The sequence below is a fragment of the Periophthalmus magnuspinnatus genome, chromosome 19 (assembly GCF_009829125.3).
Source record: "Periophthalmus magnuspinnatus isolate fPerMag1 chromosome 19, fPerMag1.2.pri, whole genome shotgun sequence".
In the NCBI taxonomy this organism is placed as follows: domain Eukaryota; kingdom Metazoa; phylum Chordata; class Actinopteri; order Gobiiformes; family Gobiidae; genus Periophthalmus; species Periophthalmus magnuspinnatus.
Window position 1 is genome coordinate 8,028,646 of NC_047144.1, and position 27,595 is coordinate 8,056,240.

The 27,595-nt window shown below is 38.3% G+C and overlaps 1 protein-coding gene across 1 annotated transcript in view; it reads left to right on the forward strand.

Moving 5' to 3' along the window:
* Positions 1-27,595, forward strand: part of LOC117387666 (protocadherin-15-like) — a 199,864-nt gene that overhangs the window by 121,471 nt on the left and 50,798 nt on the right. Inside the window, exons 24-27 of the mRNA XM_055229827.1 lie at positions 15-245; positions 1,479-1,595; positions 5,450-5,590; positions 11,397-11,509. Of these exons, the coding sequence (XP_055085802.1) occupies positions 15-245; positions 1,479-1,595; positions 5,450-5,590; positions 11,397-11,509 (602 nt within the window). The remainder of the gene's footprint in view (positions 1-14; positions 246-1,478; positions 1,596-5,449; positions 5,591-11,396; positions 11,510-27,595) is intronic.

Sequence of the window (27,595 nt, forward strand, 5' to 3'; positions counted from 1 at the left end):
CTTGGTAACCGTAGGCGATGGATGCGGACTTGTACTCTAACCTGACGTACCGGATCCGAGCGGAGGGGGCGGACCGCGGGGTGGAGCAGCTCTTCAGGGTGGACCCTCACACGGGAGAGTTGACGGTGCTGCAGGTGCTGGACTATGAGGAGCTGACCGTGTCCACTTACTCCTTCATAGTGGAGGCTCTGGACTCCAACGGGACCATGCCTCCTGGACTGGCCTCGGTCACTGTCACTATCATGGTGAGTAAGGCTGGGTATCATTAAGATTTTGCCGATACGATACATACCTCGATACATAAGCCATGATGCGATACATATCTTGATACAGCACTTTTTCGATTCGATATAACACATTATGATAAATAAACATTAATGGTGCACTTATCTTCTATTTACTGAAGATGAATGAACATAAAGTGCATTTTGTTTAGTTCATGTGACTAACAAGAAGTTCACGTTATATCCACTAAAACAATGGTGATGCTAAAAGTTTTTGTTAAACCGCTACGTGTGCAAAGCTAATATGAAATACACCTGTTTTAATCATCAAATCATTGAATCTTTGTATTGCATAAACAAGCTACACAATTGTAATGCTGTGACAGAATAATTTGTTAAAATATACAAAAAATATATCGATACAGCAGCCCACGATATTGATATTGTATCATTAAATTAAATAATATGATATTTTGATATTTTTGCACATTTTCGAATTTTTGCACGCATATTTTATCTTGTTTTTATTCACTTGGTGTCGCAGTGGAGTAGGGGATAGTGCGTTTCACTCATACCCAAAAGTTGGCAGTTAATTCCCTGCTTTGACCAGTACTGATTTTTATATTTTATTTTACCCATTTGGTCTATAGTATGTATGAATATCGTGTATGAGTGAGATTGTGCAGATTGGCAGTCTCGCTTCCGTCTACCCCAGGGCAGTGTGACTATAGAAATTAATGAGTAATGCATGACTATGAGCCCACTACTCCTGCAATATTACCACTATTATGGAAATTACTATTACCGGTACTTATCATTTTACTTTCTGAGATGTTTTTGAATGCTAGAAAGGACTTTTTATATATATTACATCCAGAGAAGCAAATGAGGTTAACTCTTTACACTACAACAAATAAACACATTAATAAATACAAGAAATGAATGAAATCTACACAAATCTGATGTATTGCAATGTGCCTTTACTATGTAATGTATGTATGTATGTATATATATATATATATATATATATATATGTTGTATTAACATGGAAATAACTATCCTGAAGGAGTAAATTATAAAGAAAAAAAAAAACACATGAATGAAAGGCGAGCTCATCTTATGTTGTAAATATCACAGTCCTTATTAAAAATTGGTACCCCACGTTCTGACAAAGACGACACGATTGATATTGTATTTGTAACATCTATAACATCCACAGGAGAAAATCCAATATACTGTGTTCTATTTCCCCAGGACATGAACGACTTCTCCCCCGTCTTCAGTCAGGAGGTGTACCGAGGCATGGTGGCCCCCAATGCCCTCAAGGGGACCCTGGTTACCACGGTGATGGCCAACGATTCGGACCCTGTGGTGGGCTGTTACTGCTCTATCAAATCCTCTTTTTCCTGGATAGTGTGATTGGCGCCGCTTAAACGACATTGTGTTTCGGCCTCTCAAGCTGAGCCCACTCCAATAGCGTTTCATATTAGCCCTTTGAGTTTCCGTCTGCTAATTTTTTGCGATTGTAATAAATTGGTTCACTTCAGATTGTTCCATTGTGAGCCATTATAAAGTCTGCTGTCGTTAACCAGACACTTAATAGGTTATAAAATCCTCATCGCAGGGTCTGAACTCAATTCGACTTTCAATTTGCTGAGTCATTTTGCACTTAATTTCCTAAAATATAGCAGCATAACGAAAACATTTTATTGGACATCATCAGTAAATCTTTGACTATAGGATTATTGGTTGGAAAGGCAACTTGTGTGGGCATGTTTAATTGGGTTTAATTATATTTTGATCCTTATGATTGCAGTAGATAATGGTGCAGCAAAAGTAGTGTGCATTGTAAATAGCAGACGCTGTGTTGTAGTTGCAGTAGCAGATAAAAAAACTAACAAAAAACTGCTTGGACATCTCATAATAGAGGTCAGGACTAAAACTTTTCAGACATTACAGAGAATAATGGTTTTAACAATTCAGTAGGAATGAATCTAGCAGCAGTAAAACCAGATTGCAGATAGCTGTAACTGTACTGATAACTGTATAGCCACAGTAGTAATAGTAATAATGATACTACGTTATAATAAGTGCAACTTAATTAGCCTTAAAGGTTCTATATTACACAAAATTGACTCTTGTGAGCTTGAAGTCATATTATAATGTTGTAACCTCCTCAAAAACATACCTGGAGTTGCGTTTTGTTTCATTCATGCATGTTTGAGTAACACTTTATTATTAGTCTGTCTACATCTCCAAAGCTTTAAATGCTCTGTTCCACCTTGTGATGTCATGAAGTGGTAGTCCTTTAACAGTTAACAGCTCCTTTTACCTTTAAGTTCAGTGGAGATCGTAAATTCCAAGGCTGAAATGATCCACATGATTCTAGTGAAAGTGTATGAAGTTTAAAAACACAGTGGAGCACTTCCTGTATTACCACATGACATCACAAGGTGGACTGCTTAATTAAGGGGTTAGAGTTAGGAGTTAGGGTATTGGTTAAGTAGTTACCGAGTCTGAATAATTCTTAATAAACTATTAGTTCATTGTGAATTATTTACTTTTTCATGCAGATTAAAAGTGCAGTTATTATAAAGTGTTACCATAACGTCGTGACAGTAGTGTTTGTCCACTGATCCGAAGGTTGGCGGTTCGAATCCCGCTCTCAACATGAAGCATTATTAGCTGAGGGGACAGATCCACTGACCCATAAGTTGGCGGTGCGATTCCAGCTCCCACAGATAAATGCTGTTGTTGTGTCCTTGGGCAAGACACTTAACCCACCTTGCGTGTGTGTGTTTGTGTGTGTGTGAATGGGTGAGTGGTTCCTTAATGTAAAGTGCCTTGAAGGTGGAAAAACGCTATATAAAAGAAAAAAAGTAACCAAGTAGTAATAGTACTTCATTTGACTTGGATAACATCTAATTCTATACTTTGAAAATTGTACTTTTAAATCAGTACAGATGTTACTCACCTGAAATAGGGTGGTAATAGTTAGCATAAGTACTTGTAGTTGAAACACAGGCCACATTTTTAGTCTTATCTTTTTCTCTTAAGCAAAGATTTGGAGGACAAAGTAGCTGTGAGACTTTAACAGTACTTTTACATTGTATTTACACTAATCTTTGTGTCAAACCACTTCAAGGACGGTGTATTTTCGCTAATGTTGCTCTTCCTGGGCCAGACGGACTTCAACCTGAAAATCGCCCATTAGGCAGTTCTCTCCGCTCACGCCGAAAACATTACACCCGCTACACTGGGCTATAAAAGCACTCCCAGAACTCAAAATGGCCGTCCGCAGCACCTTTAATAGCGGTGCATAGATATATTCTCTTCTTGTAAATGCCATTTGTACCCTTCAGACCACTGCAGTGCAAATCTTTGAAGGAATTTGTCACAGCGGGAGGTTTTGCTGACTCACTATAAGCAGTTACTTAATCAAGTCTCTGACAGAAATGAAGAGCTCACTGTAGACCTGCTGCTGGGAGCCCACAAAGATGAAAAATGCTAATAAAGTTTGTTAAAGAAATCAGAATAACAGATGGGGAGGAAGTTTTGTAAATACTGTAGGTACTGTAAGAAAAAGTACTGATTGTTAATAGAGTAGAAGTAAAATTAGGTCATTCTGATTTGGTGTTGTACAAATTCCACATTTTAAATACAATCTACTACTACTACTACTGTTACTACTACTACATTTTTATCAAGCCCTATGACGCCTCTGTTGTGGTCAAATTGGGCTGTACAAAAATCTATTGAATTGACTTATTAATCACCACTAATATGTGATGAACAAATACAGATTCACTACTTACAATCGCAGCTGGATCTACTTAATTACTACTACTACTACTACTACTTTTATTGCTGCTAGTGCTACATTATGTCTTCTATCGCAATGTTACTATCCATTCTGCCTTAAGTAAACATTCAACGTTTGTCTTAAAAATATCATTTTGGCAATGTATAGTGCTTAGGCAATACATTTTCTTAATGGTTTATAAATGATGTATTGCACTGCTGCAGGCACAAAAACATATTCAAATGTGTCTTTACCTTAGGTTCAATTTCTAGACTCTTCTTTTCTGTTTGTCTGCAAAGTACCACACTAATCATTTTGTCTATCACTGTGGCTCTGCGTGACCAGAATGAAGTTAAGGGGAGTTAAAGAATCATATCAAATAAAGTGCACTTTTTCCTACAAAAAAAAATCTTCCTCAATTTGTATAATAGGTTTTGCATAATAATATAAGTAATATGCGTCTCAAACCTAGCCAAACGTGATCGCGCAGTCAGATTCGTTTTTATTTTAGGTGACGCATGTGAAACGAAGGATGTCATTGGTCACCTATGATTTACAAATAAAGTCTAATTTATCTCATCTCCGGCATGGCAAGGAAAGGCACGGCAGGTTTATTTGTATAGCACAAATTCTACATAAGGTAATTCAAAGTGCTTTACAGAAAAAGAACGGTATTAAAATGACAATACAAACAAATCAAAATATAAATAATCATCATAAAATTAACATTAAAAGAGAAGAGTGCAGAATAAAGATAAACACTCTACCAACTGAGCCACTGTCGTCCGTCATATGCTAAACAGTTTTAAGGATTTAAACATTGTCAAAGTAGAGGCCTGTCTCATCTCAGATTAAAACAGTCTAGTGCTTATCTCATTTATTCTGCAGAACTGCACAAAGTTCTCCAGTCCCCTGTGATGTATGTATATTTTTTACGATACATTTGGACCATGCATGTCCCAGATTGGCTAATCAAACTGTCAGTCATGCCCTTTTAATTCTGGATCCAAGGCAAACTGATCTTTTATTTTATCTTTTAGCGACCACTTTTAGTATGTATTTTGTGGCATTTGAAATTTGGCCCTGCGTATAATTAAAGACTCAAATCAAATGTTTTTTTTTCTTTTCTTTTACCTCTAAAAATAGACTTCATTTTTGACTTCTTCATTTGTATAATAGTGTTTGCAAATAGTGACTATGTATTGTATAATTGTTACTGATAGTTTCTCTAATTGTATGTACTTTCTGGCATTTGAAATTTAGTGTTGAATGATAATTAATCCCTAAGGTTAAATTATACTTAATTAAACCACTTTATTTCAAACGGGAATGCACTTCTAACACACAAGGGCAGACTGCTTGACATTTAACAAATCCTTAATTTGTTGTTACTAATTTTGTCTTCTTTTTTTTATTTTTTCAGGGGACGCCAGCAGGGTTTATTCGTTATAGAGTGGACCATGAGGCTTACCCGTACTCTGCAAGTATATTTGAGGTGGATGAAAATAAGGGACAAGTGCTAACCAGAGTGAACCTAAATGAGGAGCCCAACTTCAAATTCAGTGTAAGTGATCACTAATTATATAGACTTATGTGTTTGGCATTGAGATGAATTGAAAACACGCACAATCGGATCCAGCTATGAAGTCCTGAGTCCAATGCAAAGCTGCCAAGTCTGCTTCGTTATAGCAATTTTGAATTTTGACTGTTGCTTTTTGCGTTTTTGTTTTTTTTTTCTTGCTTGCTACTTAGATGCTCTTTCATGTCTTAAAAAAAGGGATATTTTTAGCCTTTTTTCAGTTCTGTTTCATGTTAATACACCCAGTAATGACGGAAATACAACTTCTTAACGTTTCAATATGGTTAATTAAAATACGTTGTGCGTCACTGAACCCATTCAGTGACACACAACGTTTTAACAAGTTGCCTCGCTCAGGTATCTTGCTGCTTTGTGAAAATCTGGCAACCGTGATCCACTTCACCAGGTCACCCAAGTGGCATTGAATGATGGGTCAAATGCAGATGACAAATTTCCCTACACGGACACTAACCAAATACGTGTTGTGCTGGCCTCATAGAACCCCCTTTCTACTACTCCAGGCGTTAAACACCTCCACGCAATAAAAAAAAGTAATTGACGCCAGAATGGGTTTAGAATGTTCTTTATATGGCAGATGTGAAACAGTAACAACACAATACAGTGCACATTAGCGATCTTGCAAAGAAATACGGCAATTGCTAACCCAAATGCACTCTAATAACTCAACATAAGTCAGCATGTCAATTAGCTTGTAAATAGTTTGTTTCTTGCGCACATTATCTGCTTAAACTCATTATTTATTTATGCATACCTTTAGCTTTTAAGAAGTTATTCTACACTTACAAGGAACGCCTTCCATAAACTTAATACAGAGAAATTAACGCACATCAGCCAGCGGAAATGTTTCAGCTTTACTGCGTGCACTACCGGACATGACCTGTAGGGTAGTGCAACATCCTGCTTTTTATTAAAGGGCCAGCGCACTTCGCCAAACTGAATAAACAATAGGCAAAATACGCAGGTCAGAGCAATTAATATGACTCTAAAATGTTTATAGTTTAAATTAATCTTGTATTTTATCGCTGTCCGAGGTTGTCCACTTGTCAATGAGGCAATGAAATGTGATAACCTGGCCATGCAGCCAGATGGTTTGTTCCACAGTTGTTACTTCGATTTTCTGTCACATTAAACCAGCATGCTTTGCCATAATTTATGACACATATATCAAAACATTTCTAGTTCTGTGAGTTATTTATACATCTGTGGACCCTCGGGATTCAAACCTTTTATTGATTTACTACATCCAATGAGCATGTAGGGCGGCGTGGTGGTTTGACAAGGGAGGAAGTACGATTTTTAATATAGAGATCAGTGAAAATATCTTTCTTGGCAAATGTAGTAGACAGTTTACCCTACTTTAAAGTTAGCCTCAGTTTCCATTCTACATTTAGAGTCAGATAAGTTAGCCTGACACGTAAAAGGTGAAAAGCTGTGAACTGGATGCTGTTAAATAAGCCGCAATGCTTGGAGAGGACCAGGAAATGCATTTGTTTGATCCAAATCTGTAATATAATTTATCAGTATAATAAACACTCCTTACAACGGTTATGAAACATTTAACAATCTGATGTGCTAAGTGAAAAAGTTCTCCCGAGAGAGTTTGAATTGACTATAAATTTTGACTTGGAGTTTAGTGCACTTGCTAAATACAGCATGCGGCACTCCTTAATTTTATTCCTAATCCATCACATTGATTCTGTAAACACTGGCACCAGCACTGTAGTCAATAGAGACATCATTACAGGAAAAAAAAGAAAACATTTAAACATCTATCTGAAGTATCCGGCTTCATGCTTGGGATGTGGTGCAAGATGTAGTGGCAGGAAAACATTGAATCAGACCTATTATGCAAAAGCCACTTTTTCAGAGATTTTAACCATGTCATGTTTGTTTCTTCAAAGATGTTTCTGGAGTGATTTGTGCATGTTTGAGCAATCTTTAACCCTTTAATGACTGTGCACACTATAGACCTAGACTTTCATTCTTTTTTTAGCCATAAAAATCATGTTAAAGGAAGTATCAGAATGTACTGCTTTTTTCCACACAACTACCTCTATTTTACATGTTCATCCATATTTTTTCTTTGACACATTGAATAAGTGACTGGGAAAATCCGTCCGGCACCTGCGCTCTGATTGGTCATCTTCAAGGGACAACAGAGGCAGATTACCGTAATGACAGTAAAATATTTAAAAAGCCTCATGCCTCTGCTTTGAGACGCCGTTTGAATTTACATGAAGCACAATTGGTTGCGGACTTAACGATAATGGGAAGTCCGCAATTGCACTCTATCTACGACGATAGCATCTGCCTCTATAGGGTTAATGGTTTATTTTCAAGATACCATTTTGCTGATCAATTCCCGTTTTCACCATCACTGGCATACACCCACTGTGATGTACTGACTTTTTTTAACACTGCATGCACATTTTTGTACAAATAAAAAATAATCCGCTACTCGCTAGAGTGATCTGCAGTTCCACGGCTCTTGTGATGTCGTTTACCGCAACATCAGCTCTCATCAGTACTGCAGTTTCTGAGGTGGAAGTCTTGTTTCCTATACTAAGTTGTTTTACATGAATATTGCGATTATGTAAATTATAATATAAAAACGTAAATGATCCATGGGTGTCATAGATTATAACTATAGAGCAAGTAAATCAAACAGAGTTAACATTGATCTATGAATCGTTACAATTTTAGAATAGTGTAGGGTTTTTAATAAGGTGAGGCAAAGTGTCACATGTAAATATTTACGATGAAGTGCTGTGGTCGAGCAGTCGCATAGGTTTGTTATTTGTCTTTTATATTTGTCTTTGACTGTTTAAGTTTTTGTGTTAAACCTTTGCTTTGCCTAAATCATCTATTTGTATGTATTTGATTTTATATCATTTCAGTTTTATATATAAAAACAAAAAAAAACAAAACCCCAAAACATTTAAATCATTAAAGTAATATAGACTATACACTAAATACTACACTTACAACGTAAAACTCACTAAGAACACGTTACAACATTATGGTTCTAAATGTGTGAATGTGATGATGATGATAATATACTATAGTGTCCTTCTGTCTGACACAGCATAACTGTAGTGTCTTAGTAGATAATACCTCACCTTTTAAGCGCCTTGGGGCTAAGCTAATTCCCGCTTTTCACTGGACTCTAATTAGCAGTACAAGGAGTTACATCACTCGGGGGATTAATTCTACCTTATTTGCACCCGAGATTCAAACCACGCTTGTCAAACAGTTTGCAACTCTGAGATTAGTCCTAAATGGTTCTACTTTAACTCCATTTTCTGCCTCACATCATCTCAGAAAGAACTCACATCAGTTCATTTTCACCAGTCCTTGTGCACAAACTACAACCACAACAAATTATTTTAAAATTGTTTGTAAAACCATTTAACTTGAACGCTAGTTAAACACCGAAGAGCTGTGTGCTGCCTTCTAATTTGACTTTAGCTGCAGAACAGTTAAATAGGTTTGGTCATCCTTAGGGTTGGCCGTCTTTAGGGCGTCCGCTTGTTGACGCACACAAAATGCATCGAAATAGAAAAACTCACAGAGACCATTGTGTGTTTCATTTCATTTATTTACAAAATCATTCGAGAAAGCATGTGTAGGGTCAAAGACACAGTAGATCTGCACATCTGTTTCCCCGTTTGACCTAATTATTTGACCTATATTTCCCCTTAGACCCCTCCTCTTCCTCTATAAACAAAAGGATATAAAATTACTGAAATAACTTGACTGTAGATAATGCTTAGAAAATTAGGAATACATTACTGTTTTTTATATTTGTTTTTAAGAATAAATAATTTATGACGTTGCTGTAAATAAAGTTACTGTTTAATTAATTAAATAATGGCTCTAGCGGGTAGAGTTAGAAGCAGTTAGCTCCCAGTTAAATGTAGGTAAAAGGTGTGAGAGAACATCAGCACACCACTGGGACAGACACAGCATATTCACACCTTTCCTTGCATTTAATGATCTACAGTGGTTATTAGCATGGCCAGACAACCATCTGTACTTTGCTTTTGAACAGAAGAGTGGTCTGGTGGTCTCCTCACAGGAAATTCCGTTTTCTGAAGTTTGTGGACAACCAACTCCCAAAACTTCTTAAATATGTCAACACCATTTTGAACAAACTGCACAACCTACTTCTGATTACAAGCGTCTAGTTTTTTGTTATCATGACAGAAGTCCACTCTGTTTTCAGTCCTATTTATTTATTTTTGTTCTGTTATCAACATGTCTTCATATGCCCGTAAGTCACCATGTTTTTTAGATGGGTTTCTTTTATTGATCCATTCACCTGTCAATCCCAGAGTAGCCGCATATTTCTTTAAGACGACAGGTTAATCTGTGCCATTCAAGATGTAATACATGTTTTTCAACATTATTTGGTGATGTTTTGTTCTAATAATATTAGAACTGAAAAACCAAAACAGCAAAAATATATAAACAAATTTGTATTGATAGTTTGCAGTGACACCTCGATGGGGGTGTTCTTCATATATGTCTAAGGTGGAATGTAAAGCAGTTATCATAAAAAGACAAAAATGTATTTAAACACATTTTGAGAAGCCTGTGGTCAGTTCAAGTGTTCATGCTTTTGTTTAGGTGTTTGATGTTAAACTACGTGTAACTATAATATCATATGAGAGAGACTTGTGTAAGTACAAAATCAGATCACCTGTTTCAAATCTAACTTGAATAACAAGCCCCAGACAAAGAAGAGGCTCTAGTTAGCGTCACCCTCCCAGTGAATGTTGATGACATCAGTTTCAAAGCATCAATAAAACAGAGAGAAGGAAGAAGTGTAGGTGATTATAGTACGTACACTCACCTAAAGAATTATTAGGAACACCTGTTCAATTTCTCCTTAATGCAATTATCTAATCAACCAATCACATGGCAGTTGCTTCAATGCATTTAGGGGTGTGGTCCTGGTCAAGACAATCTCCTGTACTCCAAACTGAATGTCAGAATGGGAAAGAAAGGTGATTTAAGCAATTTTGAGCGTGGCATGGTTGTTGGTGCCAGACGGGCCGGTCTGAGTATTTCACAATCTGCTCAGTTACTGAGATTTTCACGCACAACCATTTCTAGGGTTTACAAAGAATGGTGTGAAAAGGAAAAAACATCCAGTATGCGGCAGTCCTGTGGGCGAAAATGCCTTGTTGATGCTAGAGGTCAGAGGAGAATGGGCCGAGTGATTCAAGCTGATAGAAGAGCAACGTTGACTGAAATAACCGCTCGTTACAACTGAGGAATGCAGCAAAGCATTTGTGAAGCCACAACACGCACAACCTTGAGGCGGATGGGCTACAACAGCAGAAGACCCCACTGGGTACCACTCATCTCCGCTACAAATAGGAAAAAGAGGCTACAATTTGCACGAGCTCACCAAAATTGGACAGTTGACTGGAAAAATGTTGCCTGGTCTGATGAGTCTCGATTTCTGTTGAGACATTCAAATGGTAGAGTCAGAATTTGGCGTAAACAGAATCAGAACATGGATTCATGTGCATCCCACATCTCCATCAACTGCAAGATGCTATCCTATCAATATGGGCCAACATTTCTAAAGAATGCTTTCAGCACCTTGTTGAATCAATGCCACGTAGAATTAAGGCAGTTCTGAAGATGAAAGGGGGTCAAACACCGTATTAGTATGGTGTTCCTAATAATCCTTCAGGTGAGTGTATATTAAAGCACACTAAACATAAGCTTCTGTATGTTTTCTCTGTTTGACGGACAGTTGGTGGTGGTTGCCTATGACGACGGCGTTCCCGTTAAGAAGAGCACAGCGCTGGTGGAGATCACTGTATTGCAGCCTTCAGTTATCCCGGTCTTCACTCAGGAAGAATACAGGTACTGCACTTTAAAGTACTATTAGTTTGGCCCAGGGCAGAGCTGAGCCCTGTTGTAGTGCTCAGAGACCTTGTACTGTTAGTTTTTCTACTTCAGAGAAACACATTTTCATCCCTGTAGTATATTGTAAAACACATTTTTTTAAAAGCCATTTGTGCAAAAAGTGAAAAAAGAAATTTGCCAGTGCGTTTTAAAGTCTAATCCACTATTCACCTATACACTTGGTGATATGTGAAAGAAAACTAGTGTGACCTCAATCAAATTCTTGTAACTTTTTTGCTATTAGTTTACTGTAAAGTACTTGTGCTGAAATCTCAAAGCAGAACACTACAGAACTTTTTAATTAAAATCTTTTGAGATTCAATGCTGCAGCTCTGTCTCACTGTTCAGGCAGAAGGTGCGATATCGTGGGAATGTGATTGGTAATGTTTGCTCAGCTAATTCAATTTTGATTATTTTTATGCGTTTAGGTTAGGAAAAAAAAACAAAAAACACTTCCATTGAAAAGTTTACAGTAAACAGTTTCAACCAAACACATTCATGCATGGATTTTAGACAAAAATGAATTTAATGAAAACCCCAGGGTTACTTTGCTTTTAATAAGTAATGTCACACAAGCTGCTTTATTTCCTGATCATCATGTTGTTAGGCACATTGTATTACTATGACAGATCATGTGTTAAAGATGCACTATGTAACCTCTTCTGGTCACTGTCTTATCTCCATGGTGATTTGGATTGGCTTTGTCTGGAATATTACACATCATGGCATTAAACTTACCTATTTGGAGAGATAAGATAACAATAGCTTCATTTTCAGCAATAAAACACAAGATAGATAAGTTTGATGCCATATTGTGGAATATTCCTGACATCTCCATGGAAACACGTGGCAGAAAAGTTACATAAAGTGCACTTTTAAAGACAAAATACTCATAAGAATCAAGGGTAAAGAGCTGGGTAAAGCTGTTTAAAGATTTATTTAACATTTTCTAAAGTTAAGGTTTTGAATCTTGAGAGAGGTGCTGAGGTGTGATTTGGTTTCTAATTAAGTTTTGTGTATGTGAATAATGAACGTAAAAATGACCGGCATATGCAGAGGGCTGAGGGGTGGGAGGGGGTCGCATGTGTTAATTGGAGTTATCTGGTGGCTACAGCTGTTGCTATTATGGAGTTTATTCTCTGTACCCTGCTGCAGGCGGCTTCTCCTTTGTCATTGTCACAAGTAACACAAGACTAACAGCAAGGTTTTTTTTGTAAACAATTTCTTCAGCTGAGTTTTTTGAGAATGCCATGTACGACTATGTGAATTAGTGTACTGAATCAATGTTTGGTAGCATTCGATTTGGGATTTTGAGGAAATTTCAACTTTGAGGAATTCTGTAAAAGAAATACCCACGATTCTTTCCCAAACTTCGCAGACCGAGCAGAATATTAACACATTATAGTGTGTTTTTCAGAATGTACAACAGGCATGTGGCTCAGTTATTTCGTTTACTCATTTACCCCTGTACTAGAGAGTGACTCACATTTAGCCATTATGACATGTTTACGACCAAATACAATGAATCAGTGCAACAGGCGTGGTCTTTAAGTGGTACAAGAACTTTAGTAGACACATAGACTGTATAAAGAAGTGGAATAAAGGAGTGTGACGTCCCATAGCGTTCAACTTCACGCAAATGAAGCTCAACAAAGCTAGCAGTTACAGGGGCGAATTTGGAGCTGAGTTCTATATTCGTAATTCTGACCCCGAGTATCATAGCAACCAAAGAGCCAATCCAGAGCGAGGCTGTTAAAAGTAACGCCGCTTCCCACCTGCACCGTTGGTTTAGCAGGGAGCAGTCAATCAAACCCGTTGCTAACACTAGCAGGCACAACCTCCGGGAAAGAACGCCCCAGATTTGTTATTAATGTTCATATTTTGATTAATGGACACAGTAGTGAAATAAAAACACCAGAATCATGTAGAGCGGGTTAATACGAACATTTTAAGACCAAAATGACGAGACTGACAGCAGCAGTTATGGAGAGAGGGGCGACAGTTTCTCAATAGAAAGTGAAGGGGAGCCAGAGTCAATGGAGCTGGAAGCGCGCCCAGGCTCACTTCCTATTTGGAACGCAGCGGCTAGCAGGTTAGCTATGTCCATTTATATATGCAATCTATGAGTACACATTTCTCTTAGTGTAAAAATTAAACAGACATTTAGCATCTTAGCAACTCTATAATCTTTAGTGACTATAGGCTACACCAGAAATAGAATCAAAGTGCTGCAGTCACTTGTCCTATATCTACTTTCCATATTATATAGCTATTACCAACTGCATTAAATCTGCTACAATTTAGTCACACCGCGTCCCATCTATTGTAGCCATACCATCAAATTGGTCACACTATCATCTAAAGTAATGAGTTTTTCTTTAAGCTCTGCCAAATTTAAATACCATATTCTCACATTTTTACACTTTTGGACAAATACAAAAAAGCTGAGACGTCAAGCCTTGTCTTTCACGGAGAGCTGAGTAAACCCTACATCTATTTTTAGGAAAAGGGTTAGAGGCAAAATAGAGGGAGGCATGTCAGGCAGCTATATAATACTGGCTTTATGAATATGTAACATAGCTCCCAGCCAAATGTGTGTGAGTGTGTGTGAGTGTGAGTGCGCATTTTAACGGCGTGTACAGTTTGTAGCTTAAAAGCATCATAAACTGTACCATGGAAAATGTCTATCTATCATTCATATAAATGCATCCAGGTTGTTTTTGCTGTTTTCCCAAATTGGAATGATAGAAACGTAACTAAAGTTTTGATTCAATAAGTACGCCTGAAATAGTCATAGTAAAGCATGAACAAAGACTTAAATCATAATGAACAAATAGTGCCACAGTGGGACAGCAGTAGCTCTAATGTTTTGTTTTGTTGTTTTTTTTTACTTTTGTTGTGTCCTTATGCAAGACATTTCATCCACATTGCCTGGTATGTGGGATATGGGATTATAATTCAGGATTAAAATATCTTTGTACTACTGGAGCTGGGGATCGTGTTGTCACAGGAGCTGGAGTAGTCTCACAGTTAGAATCAGAATCAGAATCAGAATCAGAATCACTTTTATTGATCCCCGAAGGGAAATTCTCTTAGTTAACAGATGCCACAACCACAGGATAGAATTAAGAATAAAAATAAAAAGTCATTTAAATAAGAATAAAATTTGTGCAATAAGAATAAAGTGTCATACAATAAGAATAAAGTGTCAGTGTTAAACAAAATAAATAAATAGATCATCTCACAAAATCACACACTATTTACATCTATGTACAAAGTGGAATATTGGAGTATTGAAGTGTTTGGTTACAGAACGGAGTTTAACAGTTTGATGGCGACAGGCAGGAAAGATTTCCTGTGTCTCTCAGTGGAGCAGCGTGGCAGTAACAGTCTGTGGCTGAACGAGCTCTTCAGATTGGCCAGCACCTCGTGGAGGGGGTGGAGGGTTTAGACGTTTTCAGATGTTAAGTGATGAGGTTGTTTCACAGCTCTTGTGTTGACTCTGTCGCATCTCTATGGAGGTATTCTGCCTGTTTGCAACAAAGATGGCGGATTTATTCTCACAAAAGTTTGAAATCCCTTCAGTTGTGGTTATGGCGATGTTATAATTAAAACTTGTAGTAGCTGTTGCTTCAATATGTTAGAACATTTAATTTGTATTTACACTTTCACTTACTGTGGTGCCTTGTTATTTTTTCAGTTCCTCAAACTACTTAAGGCTATTGTGAATGTCAGTGAATGTATGTAATTAAAGAAGACTTATTGTGCTTGTGTCTGGTATATAGTTATGACACCTGTGGATCATTGTGTTATAATTTGCACATTTTAAATTACAATATTGATCTAAAACAACTTAATAAAAGAAACAAGTCACAACAAAACTGCACAGCTGTCTGCACCTACTACGAATGGCTGCGCATCACACAACAAGCATCAGACTTTTTTCATTTGTGCCAAAACGGCTACGTGACGCAGCCGAATCCACTCATTGTGTTCTGCGTCCTGATTGGCTGTTGGACCGTAGACCATTGTCCATCAGTCTCCTCCGTGCCGTGTCTCCTGTCCAGTACAGAATGTGTTCAGACAAATTTACATAAACGTTGGATCGCAGTGTGACTCTGAAGTGCTGTATGTTTGCAAGTTTTCTCTCCGACAAAAAACCCACAACGTCGATGAAACGTTCTGCACCGATAAAGGCGCCTACGAAGGTTTGAACTTTGAGAGAGTTTAAACGAGAGAGAAATGTGAGAAAATGTTAATGCCTGTGTGAGAAAAGTGTATAAAGTGTGTGGTGAGGGGTTTTACAGCTGCAAAACATATAGAATAATAAAAATAAAGCTGACTACTTCGCGAATTTTTTGTTGTGGGTTATTTTTAGAACGTAACCCCCGTGATAAACAAGGGGCCACTGTAAAATAAAAGTGTAGTACAGTGGGTGTGTATCGTGGCAGTGAAAATGTGAGTCGATTAGCAAAATGACGTCTTGAAAATGAGAGATTAAAGATTACTCAAACATGCAAGGATCACTCCAAATACAACTTTTGGTGAGGAAATTGTGGGGGGAAACAACAAAGCTCTAAAAAGTCGATTTTTGCGTAATAGGTCTGCTTTAAGTACTGACTCATAAGTATATGCCGTCCTTTGTGTGCACTTGTAATTATATTCAAATGAAACCTCTTGGAAATCATGCATTATTGACATTTCTATGCACACAGAGTACAGTGCAGTGTCTCGGAATAGTCATCCCTGTTTGATTAAATAGGAGCTTACCATGGGACCACTGAGGTTTGGGAGTTCAGCTGACTAATGCTGCATAATGAATTTGTAAGGCTTTGCTTCCAGCCACAGGCAAACCAATTACTAATATTGATTCACTGCTGAACGGTAAAGCATATGATTGCAAGTGGTATATGTATCCAGACAATGAGGGATATTCATACAACAATACCCATCTATGCTTTATGTTTCAGTGTGCCAAAACTTGGATTGGTGGATTAAATAACATAGGGCAGGAATCAATGAAAGGCTGTAATTAGTAAATGACAGAGATGGCATTTTTGTTGATAAAATGTCTTCTACAAACAACAAAAATATTCTCATGGGGTCTAACTATGTATAGAACCTGCCAAACCTATAATTTTAACCTATTCAGTATTTTCTTAAGTGCATGGAAACGTGAATTTGTTTAGTGGTTCATATTTCATTGTTTTCTCAAGTGTGAATGCAAACAAAACATGTCATTAATTTAAATTTGGGATTAAATCTCAAATTGCAATCACAGAAGTTACAATTACTTATCCAGCCACTCTTCCAAGAGACTGTATATATAAATGGACATAGTTAAACCTGCTAGCTGCCACTTTCCAAATAGGAAGTGAGCATGGGCGCGCTTCCAGCTCCATCGACTTTGGCTCCAGTTCACTTTACATTGAAAAATTGTCACCCCTCTCTCTGTAATTGCTGTAGTGAGACTTGTCATTTTGGTTTTAAAATGTTCAAATTAACCCGCTATACATGATCCTGGTGTTTTTATTTTTCTATTTTGTTTTGTAATTCAAGATATGAACATTAATAACCTAATAATTAACAATCAGGCGCCTTCTTTTCCTTAGCAACAGGTTGATTGACAGCATTGCTAAGCGCCTGCCCCATGCTAAACCAGTGGTGCAGCATGAAAGGGGCGTTACCTTCAACAGCCTCGATCCAGATTGGCTCTTTGGTTGCTATGATCCTCGCGGTTCGAATTCCAAATGTGGAATTCAGCTCCAAATTCGCCGCTATAACTGCTAGCCTCGATTAGCTTAATTTGACTGGAGCCGAACGCTGTGGGTGACGTCGCACTCACTCAGTCCACTTCTTTATATAGTCTATACACAACAAAAACACAACATTCTCACAAAATGAAGCACAGAATGACACACAAAATGAAACACAGAATGACACACAAAATAAACACAGAATGACACACAAAATAAACACAGAATGACACACAAAATGAAATACACAATGACACACAAAATGAAACACAGAATGACACACAAAATAAACACAGAATGACACACAAAATGAAACACAGAGAATGCCACACAAAATGAAACACAGAGAATGCCACACAAAATGAAACACAGAGAATGACACACAAAATGAAACACAGAGAATGACACACAAAATGAAACACAGAGAATGACACACAAAATGAAACACAGAGAATGACACACAAAATGAAATACACAATGACACACAAAATGAAACACAGAATGACACACAAAATTAAACACAACATTCTCACAAAATGAAGCACAAAATTTAACTCAAAATGAAACACAGATTGACACACAAAATGAAACACAAGATGACAAACAGAATGAAACACAAAATGAAACAACGTTCTCACAAAATGAAACACAAGATGACACACAGAATGAAACACAAAATGAAACAACGTTCTCACAAAATGAAACTCAAAATGAAACACAAGATGACACACAGAACAAAACACAAAATGAAACACAAGATGACACGCAGAATGACACACAAAATGAAACACAACATTCTCACAAAATGAAACTCAAAATGAAACTCAACATTTATGCAGTCTATGTTTCTAACACATAGAGCGCACTAGTTGATTTGAACCAACAATCCCAGAGTATATAACCAAATAAAATGTTGAAATATCTGAACTACCCATAGGTTTCAATGCAAACTAGTTCTATAGTGATTTCAACGTTGTAACAGTGAACCTACCCCATGTTTTAGCTGGCACCCTACCTTTCTTCACTTGCTGATCCAGTGGGTGGTCTAACAAGCCCCCAGCCCTGGTCATATATTCCGTTTGAAGCTCTACCTGTCTAACATCAGGGCACTGGCACTGCTCATTGTTGTGCTGTCTCTCCCAGACTTGCTAAAGTGCTGACTTCCACAGAACTGTTTTGGAGGTTGTTTACATCCTCTCAGCTCTGGGGCACTGGCAAGAAACAGGCTCAAATTCACACGGAGACCCAGCGAAAATGAAGAGGGAATGAGACGTCAGCAAGGCAACCTTTTATCAGTGCGGTCTGAGTCTGAACGCAGCCGACGAATGCAAACAGAATTTATGGAGGAGATATGCGTGCGCAGTGTTGGTACAGCAATTCTGTTTTCTATTGATTTACTCACCTCATAAAGGCTATTGCTTGCTTTGCATATTGTATTTAACAGCAACGAAAGAGGCGTAATACATATGAGAGGGCTTTTCTGAAGTCTTCAATACGCATTTGTAAATTACATTATGCCTGAACTGAGCATAAAAAAGATATAGATTGATCATTAAACCTGTGAATGTGAAGTGTCCTCAAGCAATCAGACGAGAACTGAAGAAACGGCTTGGATGAGCAGTGGAACATCTTCACTCCTACAACTTTTTATCCATTTGACAGATTTGAAACTCAATCTTATTTTGTTAAACCATTCATCGAGATTCAAGGTCAAAACGATCACTCTATTATTACCACTGTCAAAAGGCTTCATATTTAGAAATTGTTCAGATTGGACTTAAAAACATCCCTAGACCCACGGTGCAATGTGTAACTTTTTTCGAGGGGATCCTTCCACCTCTTAGTCTCCACGGAGATGTTGTTGCTTTGCCTGAAACGTATCACTATGAATTAAACATATCTGCTCTTTTATTGCTGAGAAATACGCTGAAAAACACCAATTCTCTCCGCAGAGATTTCCCTTGTACCTTGACCTGGTGCCGCCACCTGATTGTGTCCAGGGAGATAGAGCCATTTAAAAGATAGACTTTTTGCTGTAACTCTATTCGTAACATTTGAACAGATTTAGAAGTAAGCTTATTTGTTGAGCGTATCCACCCTCGCAGTGACAAAGCCGTCGCTCAAAACCCTGATCATGATCCCAACTGAAACCGTTTCCATTTGGCACGGCGGTTATTCACCATTTGACGATTTCGCTTCATAGGTCGCTCATCAAACCCGCTAACAAGCCTATGACATTTGAAGATATCCTGTTTTAAGCCCCATCTCCCTATCCCCACTCTCCCCTCTCCTCCCTCTTGTCTCGAGGCCATTGGTGCACCTGCAGAATTAGTATGCAGTTTGAATCACACACACATACATAGTTACACCCCATGGCAATTTCCCCCATTAGTTTAAGTGAGAAAAATATTGCCGTTTTATAGATAACGCTACATAACTCCCCTTAATCTTGTCTGTGATTGCAGCCACCTCCTCATGCGCTCACGAAATGCCTCAAAGCGAACCACTTTGTTAATAAATCTAATTAGAAAATGCTAGCAAAGTTAAGAGGCAAAAACACTTGGAAACGACATCAGAGTGTTGTTTTGCTAATCAGTAAATTGTGATAGTAAAGTGTTGCTTTGTCTTGCGTCATAAATCTGGTTCAGATAGCACATCATAGCGTGAAAAAGGTTGGGATAAATGAGGAGTTTCTCACCATTGACTTGTATAGGAAACAGCAGTGTGTACTTAAAAGTGGGGATATGCATCATGTAAGACGCAATTAGCCAATTACTATTAAACTATCATTTAAAGCTAATGCATGTACTCCTAAATCATTTGTCTAGAAGGTTTTGGCCCATTTTAATAACATTTTAAAGACATCCTCCTAAATATTATACTGAAGGAAATGACACAAAATGACAATATCAACTATACAAGTGTGTGAAAGGCTTCGGACATCACCATAATGTGGCACTATCGAGCTAAAGGAGTCAAGTGTGATGTTAGCTTGGTTTAGCAAATAAGAGAATTGCACAAAATAGTGAGTTAAAGAAACACAAAATCAAACACGAAATTCTCACAAAATGAAATATAAAATGAAACACAAAATGACATACACAATGAAACAGAAAATGAAACACAAAATGAAATATAAAATGAAACACAGAATGACACACAATGAAACGGAAAATGAAACAGAACGACACACAAAATGAAACAAAAAATGACACACAAAATGACACACAATGAAACAGAAAATGAAACACAGAATGACACACAAAATGACACACACAATGAAATATAAAATTACACACAAAATTACACACAATGAAACAGAAAATGAAACACAGAATGACACACAAAATGAAACAAAAAATGACACACACAATGAAACACAAAATGACACATAAAATGAAATACAAAATGAAACACAACATTCTCACAGAATGAAACACACAATGAAATCCAAAATGACACAACATTCTCACAAAATTCTCATAAAATGAAACACAACATTCTCACAAAATGAAACTCAAAATGAAACACAAGATGAAACAACATTCTCGCAAAACGAAACACAGAATGACCTTGTAATCTGGTACATTAACTCCAAACATTCCCACAAAGTACTTTTCAGTGTTGAATTCCTCCTTGGTCGTTCTTAAACTCAGTAGTAGTTTCTGTGCTGCCAGTTCTCCCTGAAGTTGCCTGGAAGCTGATATTATCTGTAACACTGCCATTAAAAGATTGCTAGATCGTACAACATAGCAACCAAAAGGTCACAGCGCACTCACTCCAACACTCTTTCTGGAGCGTAAATGTTAGAAGTTTGTTTCTCTATTTTAGCTTCATATATTAAAGGTGCACTAACTCTTTTGGTGGAGAGTAGAGCGCTTGTCTCCATAGCGATGTTATTGCTTTGCCTGGAAGGTCGATTAATATACACAAAGTTGCACTCTATGACATTAAAGCTGCACTGTGTAACTTTTGTGATAGACCTGCTTGACTCCATGTTGTTTTGTCTTTTTTTCCTGGAATGTTCTGCATCTCTATGAAGACAAGTAGGCCACTTCACTATAGACCAAGTTACAGGTCAGATCTGTGGAGAAGTGGACCCGCTCATACTGATAATGCACGTTTTTGCGGTAGTTTTGAGCACGATATATTCGTTTAATGCCAGACTGTGCAACATCCCAGGCAAAGCAATAGCGTCACCATGAAGATGAGCAGATAGAAAGTTACACAGTGTGGCTTTAAACTTAACAGGTGACATCTTTATGGAAAAAAGAAACCGTTTAATGCAATACTGTGGATAATATAGGCAAAATAATAACACCTGCATGGAGGCAAACTGATAGCTGACCCTTTACGGGAAAAGTTACACTGTGCACGTTTCAAAGTATAATACAAAAGAAATACCCAGTTCCTTATATGACACGGAGGCGTTAAAAGTGATACTTCCATCCAAACTTTTCTCATTAAAGTTTGAAGCAGAGGCTGAAGCATGCATGAATCCAAAGCCGGGGTAAATCTTGTATTTGTTGTTTTGCACCTAAAGCTCCTCTTTCTGTCACCACCTGTACATTTTTTCTGAATAGCTTGTCATGCCCCACAAAACATGCCACGCGGGACATGTGTTTCTCAGTTATACTCCTCCTGTCCTTGAAATGAAACAATATGACTTCAGCACCTTCAGCACGAACTTAAGATTCTGGTGTACTTAGCTGCACTTCTCGCTCCTGGATTCAGCTTCTTTGTAGGATTTCATGACAAAATTAAAATGGATTATATTATATTTGTTGATGTTGCTCGCTGACCCGCAGGAAAAGGAGATGGCACAGATACTGTAAATAAAGCTTGTTTTTTCCTTTAGCAAAAACAACCCTAAAGCAGTGACGGCTTTTGATTAAAAATAGACAGAATACAGAAATTAGGTCAGTAATTGGAAAACTAAACACACAAATTGAGATTATGTGAGAAAGTGGGATAAGGTGAGGATAAGCAAGGAGCCCAGAACTCTTACTCATGAGGTGGTTGGTATCGGGAAGGGCATCTGATGGAAGGGCAAATTGATATTCTAATCCCAGTATCGAGTAACCATCTAGCTGATGAAAAATTACGATGGTAGCTCAGTTGGTAGAGTGTTTGTCTACTGATCCAAAAGTCAGCGGTTTGAATCCCACTCTCGTCATAATCATCATTGGTTGATGAATGGTGTTGTTGTGTCCTTGGGCAAGACACTTAACCCACCTCAATGTCAGCGTACACTGGAGTGTGAATGAGTGTGTGGTTCCTTGATGTTAAGCGCTCTGAGTGATTTGAAGGAGGAAAAGCTCTGTATAAAAATGCAACTATTTTACCATTTACCACAGCAATTAATAGGAAAAGACTAAATTAAGTCAACTGGACAAATCGTTGTAGATGTGAAGACATTTTGCTGCTCATCCAAGCTGCTTCTTCAGTTCTGATCAGAAAAAGAACAATAGCAGGGTCATTAAAGGTTGAACTGGGTCGTTTAATGCAGCCCTCAGATCAGTTTTTATTGGCCCTCATGCTTCCTGCTGAACTGGCCCAATTGATCATAAACATCAAATTGCATTGTGATGCAGACCTAAAATGAATGTCTTTCAAGCCTTATTAATCCACAGCGGCTCTGTCAAAGCTGTGTATAAAGCACCACACTGCATTGAGCACTGGTCTGTGGCCCTCCGCTTGGAATATGTTTTGCGATGTGGCCCTTGATTAAAAAAGACTTTGGGCACCTCTGCTTTACAGTTTCAGTGTACTTAGCCCCTCCCTCCACATAGATACAAGGCAGTGTCCACCAGCAATCTGACGAGAATCGAAGAAGTGGCTTGGGTGACCAGCAAAACGTCTTCACTCCTACAACGATTTGTCCATTTGACAGATTTAATTTCGTCTTTTTCTATGGATCAGACTTGGATGACTGAGGGATTATACAGACATAGAGATTAACAATTTAAAAACTAAAATATCTAATCTTTTGAACGGAAAAAAGTCCTCAAAATTTAAATAAAATACCAATGCGAGAGAACCGGTCAATCTACGTTCCTACCCTCACCTATGGTCATGAGCTCTGGGTAATGACCGAAAGGACAAGGTCGCGGATACAAGCGGCTGAAATGGGTTTCCTCCGTAGGGTGGCCGGGCGCACCCTTAGGGATAGGGTGAGGAGCAGCGGCACACGGGAGGAGCTCGGAGTAGAGCCGCTGCTCCTACACGTTGAGAGGAACCAGTTGAGGTGGCTCGGGCATCTGCTCAGGATGCCTCCTGGACGCCTCCCTAGGGAGGTGTTCTGGGCATGTCCCACCGGGAGGAGGCCCCGGGGAAGACCCAGGACACGCTGGAGGGACTATGTCTCTCGGCTGGCCTGGGAACGCCTTGGAGTCCCACCGGAGGACCTGGAGGACGTGTCCGGGGTGAGGGAAGTCTGGGAGTCCCTGCTTAGACTGCTGCCCCCGCGACCCGGCTCCGGATAAGCGGAAGAAAATGGATGGATGGACCAATGCGAGAAGCTTTTTAGGACTTTTCAGCTCAATGTATAGGATTTACTTCTGAACTAGAAGTCTATCTTTATCATTATGAGATTAGTGACTTGATAACACATTTTATTTATCGCATTTTGTACATTTTCCCATTTGTCTCCCATGCACCATCAACTTTTATATTGTTAAACTCACTTGAATAGGCATGCCCTTATCTCACCTCTCTCTCAATCCTTCCTATTCACTTATTTTACAGCCTGTATTTTATTGGCTGTAAACTTCTCTTGTATTAAATTAAACATGTTTCTTCAGCAGACAGACTAAACTCCCCGAGGCCTCTAAACGCTTTAACTACGAGATAAACAGACAGTCTGGCTCCCCATGTTTACCAACACAAGCACGTCCAACACTGATGCTATATAAATCAGCTATATGTGCCACTGATTCTGCTGAAGGTTACCTTGTTGAGTTGACGCACGTGGACCGCTGCTGGCAATGTAAGAACTCTGGCAAGGAATGAAAAACAAGCATGATGTTTATAAGATAGGACCAAAATGAGTACATGTAAGTGATGGAGAGGTGGAAGATTGGCAGTGGCTATGATGGAAGGTTAAATGGGAGTGGGATTGTAAAGTGTCACGTTATTCAGGTCCAAACGCTCTGAACTCCATAACAAAACAGGGACTTTATCCAAACCTCATGATGACTTTAAGAAAAATCAGGGCACAGAAACTATTCCACACTAATTCCTATCAGTGGGTGCACCTATTTTTCTTTGTTTTAGCAGTTTCATTTTTAGACCTGGAGTTATAATGGCCAAAATAAACTGATAACTCATAAAATCATCCCAAGGTAAAGCAGAGTACACTGATTACTTTTGTGCAGTTTTAAATAGAAAAATTGGAACAGAGAAAATTCTCTAAATTCAGCCAAAATGCCATTATAGAGAATGTGGCAAGAATTCCAATGGACCCGGAAGTAGCTATTAAGAAAAACTGGCTCCGAGTTCAATGTCTTCGCTGTCAGCATAAAAGCTTAAAGCAGACCCATTATGCAAAACCGACTTTTCAGAGCTTTTAACCATGTTATAGTTGTTTCCTCTTCTCATTTACCCTCTGAAGTTGTTTTTGGAGTGATTTGTGCTTCTTTGAGCATTTTTTAATCACTTATTTTCAAGACGGCATATTGCCGATCAATGCCCATTTTCATACGCCCACTGCTCTGTACTTACTTTGTTCTTCAGTTTCATTTTCTTTATCGATGACACGTGTAGGATTTGGCAGCGTCGCATAGTCATCTCGGTATAAATGTGTAGCGTGATCTGCAGCTTTCCATTGGAGATGCCAACAGCTACACGGCGATGTTGCGATGATGTTTACGGTGATGCCGGCTTTCGTTGAGCACCGCAGTGTTCGAACGTGGAAATCAGATGAACATTGTGATTTAAAATGTGCAAATTGTAATATAACGATGCAGGGGTGTCATAAATTATCACTATAGAGCAGACACAAGCACAATAGGTCTTCTTTAAGAAAATGACGCCATTACTCAATCCCAAAGACGTCATTGCTGTCAGTTGAAAGGACCTTAAGCCGTAAGATTAATATGTCAAGTTTGTGGAGCCAATCCCAACAATAAAAGAAAAAAAAACACAGTATATCTTCTATTGAGTTATATAAGGTCCTTCCTTCCATCTGAATTTATAAGATCAAATTCTAGATCGTGAAGAAATACTGTTACAAAAGCCAGATCGTATCAAAGTTAGGAAACCTGCAAGTTGCAAAGTTTACAAAAGACACAGCCAACAAAAACAAAAGGTGCAAAGGAGCACGAGTCTCTGAATAGTCTGACGTTGATTGACAGGCAGATGTTAGCATTGACACCAAACTACAAGAACTGCTGCGTTTTAAGTGGCGTGTGAGTTGACAGTATTACAGAACAGAGCAGCAACTGGAGCAAACAAGCAAACTAAATACTGCAGAGGGATATGATGGACTGATGGACAAGATAGAGACAGAGGCATGCAGACTGACACTTCAAATACTACGCCATAGATTTGAAAGCGCGGTGCGGACTGTGCCAGGTGACAGGAGCAGATAAGAGGACACGTATGCCGATTTGATGAGGAGGGATTTTCTGTTTAATCTTTCGCATCTTTGTCCTCCTGTAACTTCTTTTGTTTGTCTGTTTGAAAAAGTCTAACTGAGAGAGAACTTTATTTGCGAGCTGGATAGTACAATAAAAAAGTTGATGGAGCTTGTCTTGTCTGAAAGGTTCGGAACCTTTTATCTACGGCGGTGATGTTGTTTTGCCGGGAATGTTCCACAGACTGGCTCCAAACTTGGCAAACACCACGGAGACAAGCTGGTGACACTACCAGTATGTTTTGGTCATAAAAACACCTGCTGTTGAATAAATGAAAGCTTAATATGTTTATACCACACTGAGGAACATTTCAGGCAAAGTAATAACATTTTCATGAGATAACCTAAAATAATTATTCTTTGTTGCCAGATAAAGCTAGTGATATCCTCCAAAACCAAAAGGAGATAGTAATGGAACACATTTAGTATTCCACGGGTTTTCTTATCATAGTACAATGGAAGATTTATAGAGATTCCACCACATGAACTTATCGATTTAGCATAGTAAGATACGGCAAATTTTCTTGAAGGTTGAACTTATTTCCTGGCTTTTTGTGAAAGAAGAGATAAACAGCTGCAAAGTAATGTGTAAAGTTATGTTTTAGTTGACGTACCTAGCTGTATTTTGGCATAAACTTCATAATAGATGGCTAAAACCATGACTGTACTTATGGTGAACCTGGTTTCCTGGTTTGCTTGTGTGAATATTCATGTGGATGTGGGCAGGTTGACTTGCCTTGGGGGGTCATAGTTAAATCTCTTCCTTCTCATCCAAATACGCTTTAGCTTGCCTCAAGGCAAGACTCGGAGTACTCGGAGTATATATTTTAGTATATATTTTGCGCGGTCAGTAGCCCTCTTCACTGTTTCAGAAAGCAGTCAAGTGTTTCAAAAACTTAAGCGGATCATTATGTTTTGAAAGCAATTAAATAAGTATGTAAAATCAATGATCAGCTTGGGGCTTTTTAATGGAGAGGTCTACAGCCAATCCTCTGTCAGTGCAAGCAGCTGGTTTGGGGCAATGTTCAAACTATGGGGGAGTATTTTATGTAAAATTTTACTAATTATAAATTTGTATGGTTTCTTTTCTTGAAATTATATTGAACTTAGTTTTTTACTGTTTTCATGAGAACAATAAGTCAACTCTAGTCAAGTCAAATTTACATTTAAAAACAACCAGAGCTGCCCAAAGTGCTATACAAAAGCAGTTTAAAGTGCAGTCTTATAGAACAAAACATCCAAAAAACACAATAAAACAATACAAATGTCCCGCTCAGCTTGTGTTAAAAAACAGTGCAAATAAATGAGTTTTCAGCAAAGATGTTAAAATATTTAAAGATTGGGCTGTTCTGATACACATAGGAAACATGTTTTAGAACCTGGGATCAGCTACAACAAAAGCCCAGACCGCTGTAGTTTTTAGCCAGGACCTTGAAACATCGGGTCTGCTGATCTCGAAGTTCCACAGGGAACATGGACAGACAGAAACTCAGAGAGACAGGGAGGGGCCAACCCATGGAGACATTTAACATCATCAACATAATCTTAAAGTCAATCCTGAAGCTGACAGGGAGCCAGTGTGCAGAGCCCAAAACGAGAGAAATGAGCCCGTCAGCTTGCGTGCCACAGCGTTTTGGACTAACTATGAGTGGT